Here is a 2,027-nt window from a genome sequence, read left to right as displayed (position 1 = left end):
GGAAATATGTCATTTTGGTTGTTCACAGCACTTTATCTTCATTACATTAAACGCGAGTACTCTGATTTGCTAAAATACAATTCGCCTTTAATCTTCAAGTAATTTTGTTGAAATACCTTCAAGTTCTAGGTAATTTCTGTATATAACTGTCATTTGTAATTAAAGTACACAGCCAAAAGACGAAATAAATACAGGAATAATATAAATAAATTATCCACAATTTATCTACAAATCATATACAAATTTTTAACAAAACTACAATTTAAGTACATTTAAACTACATTTAAAATACGTTTTAACTACAAATCATCTACAAATTAATGTCAGGACTACAATTAGACTACATTTAAAGTACATTTTAACTACATTTTTTCTATTAACTACAATACAACTACAATTTAACTACATTTTGCAGACTGCCTACAAAATAACTACAAAATTATTATATTTTTTACCTACTGCATCCATGGTGCTTGCTGTAAGCATAATCCCCCTATAGGCTGACTTTAAGAATGTCCCATCAACAACTACTACTGGCCTACAATGTTGCCAACCACTTATTGATGTACAAAGAGCAACAAATGCGTATAAGAAGCAATCATCTGCTGCCTTCTTCAATTTAACAACAGAACCAGGATAAGTCTCCTCAAGAATATAAAAATATTTGGGTAATTTGCTGTAGGAGTCAGACGGATTCCCTCTTAAAAACTGTAAAGCCTTTTCCTTGGCTCTCCATGCTTGCATGTAGCTTAGGTTTAGTCCATGTTCGGATAACATGTCAGTTTGTATGTCCTTTGGTGTGTAAACAGTCATAGGATCACAATACTTTGGAACGACCATGCTACCAACTACAGCTGCAGTACGTTTGCGCTGTACGAATGTTTCGTCCATTAAGGAGCATGTGTGTTGTCGGCTGAAACTCCTTATCTTGAACATTGCCGAATCATTAATTGACGTTGCCTTGAAGTGCCATTTATAGTTTTCAGCAACGCATATAAGCCAGTAGCTACAAAAAAAATTCAATATTTAATACATGCTATAGATGAAGAAGGAACAAAAAGGACTGTTTTAACACAAATTCGTCAAAACTACTATTAACTACAGTTTAACTACAATTTAACTACAATGTATAAAAACCACATATCTTCACTAAGACACTGCTTTTATTGATCTATTCTCCACAAATAAATCCATACCCTCTATGACTTGATCTTTTTACTCTGAACTGGAACTTGTGCATCACAGAAAAATTCTTCATTGCAGCAGCTACAGTTTGCTTGTCCTGATAAACTTGTCCTTCTTCAATATATGTTTGCATAGATTTAGTTATTATTTGACTTTGATATTCCTCTATAGCTGGTGAGGATGGAATTTCAAGTAACATTAGTGATCCAGACAAACCTGCAGCAACATAGATATAAATGTAGTAACTATGCAGATAATTTTGAAAACGACATTGCTTTATGAGCTTCAGTACATTGTTTTTTGTAGTTAATTTGTAGATAAATGTTGTAATATTGTAGATAACACACTCACACAATAACTCTCTGCAATGTCGAATTAAACATACCTGCACTTGTGCTATTGTTGGTGATTGCCAATTCCATATTGAAATCTCTTACGCTTATACATAAAGGATACGAACCTAAGTTCTTATTCTCCTTTTGGTCTCCATATACACACGAACCCCCATATCATTCCTAATCTCCATTGTCGTTAACAATGTATTTGATTTCTACAATTTTATCCGATGTATCAATCGATAGTTGTTCTGCAATTGTAGAAATCAGAATTCCGTAGCTTGCATTCCCATCTACCACAATGGCATCAACTTCAAAATCTCTAAATCTGCCATAGTTATCCCAATTTCCATTCAATTTTAGCATTATTGGGATTTTTGACATGATTTAGTGTAGTTGAGAGAAAAGAGATGAAGAACAGATATAGGTTCGACAATTTGAGTACTGAGGTCGATGAAGAACAATTTTGAATTCTACAATTTGTATTGCGTTGTAGAATTTGTAAAA

The 2,027-nt window shown here is 33.1% G+C and overlaps 1 protein-coding gene across 1 annotated transcript; it reads right to left on the bottom strand.

Annotated features, from left to right (window-relative positions):
• Nucleotides 1-420: 420 nt before the first annotated feature.
• On the bottom strand, nucleotides 421-1,607 carry LOC109217527. Its single transcript, XM_019381789.1, has 3 exons — nucleotides 1,571-1,607; nucleotides 1,197-1,401; nucleotides 421-1,006 (listed from the first exon to the last, which is right to left on the bottom strand). Exons 1-3 carry the CDS (start codon nucleotides 1,605-1,607, stop codon nucleotides 421-423), a joined length of 828 nt encoding a protein of 275 aa, XP_019237334.1.
• Between the last annotated feature and the right edge of the window lie 420 nt (nucleotides 1,608-2,027).

This window comes from Nicotiana attenuata, unplaced genomic scaffold (assembly GCF_001879085.1).
Source record: "Nicotiana attenuata strain UT unplaced genomic scaffold, NIATTr2, whole genome shotgun sequence".
NCBI classification, from domain to species: domain Eukaryota; kingdom Viridiplantae; phylum Streptophyta; class Magnoliopsida; order Solanales; family Solanaceae; genus Nicotiana; species Nicotiana attenuata.
This window is presented reverse-complemented; position numbering and strand designations above follow the sequence as displayed.

What these genes read in the sequence shown, in the direction of transcription:
- LOC109217527 (XM_019381789.1), bottom strand. Translation starts at nt 1,607, where the DNA reads ATGGAATTGGCAATCACCAACAATAGCACAAGTGCAG. An exon ending in CAACAATAGCACAAGTGCAG is followed by an intron (nt 1,402 to 1,570) that starts GTATGTTTAATT and finishes ATGTTGCTGCAG; the next exon opens with GTTTGTCTGGATCACTAATG. An exon ending in AAAAGATCAAGTCATAGAGG is followed by an intron (nt 1,007 to 1,196) that starts GTATGGATTTAT and finishes TTTTTTTTGTAG; the next exon opens with CTACTGGCTTATATGCGTTG.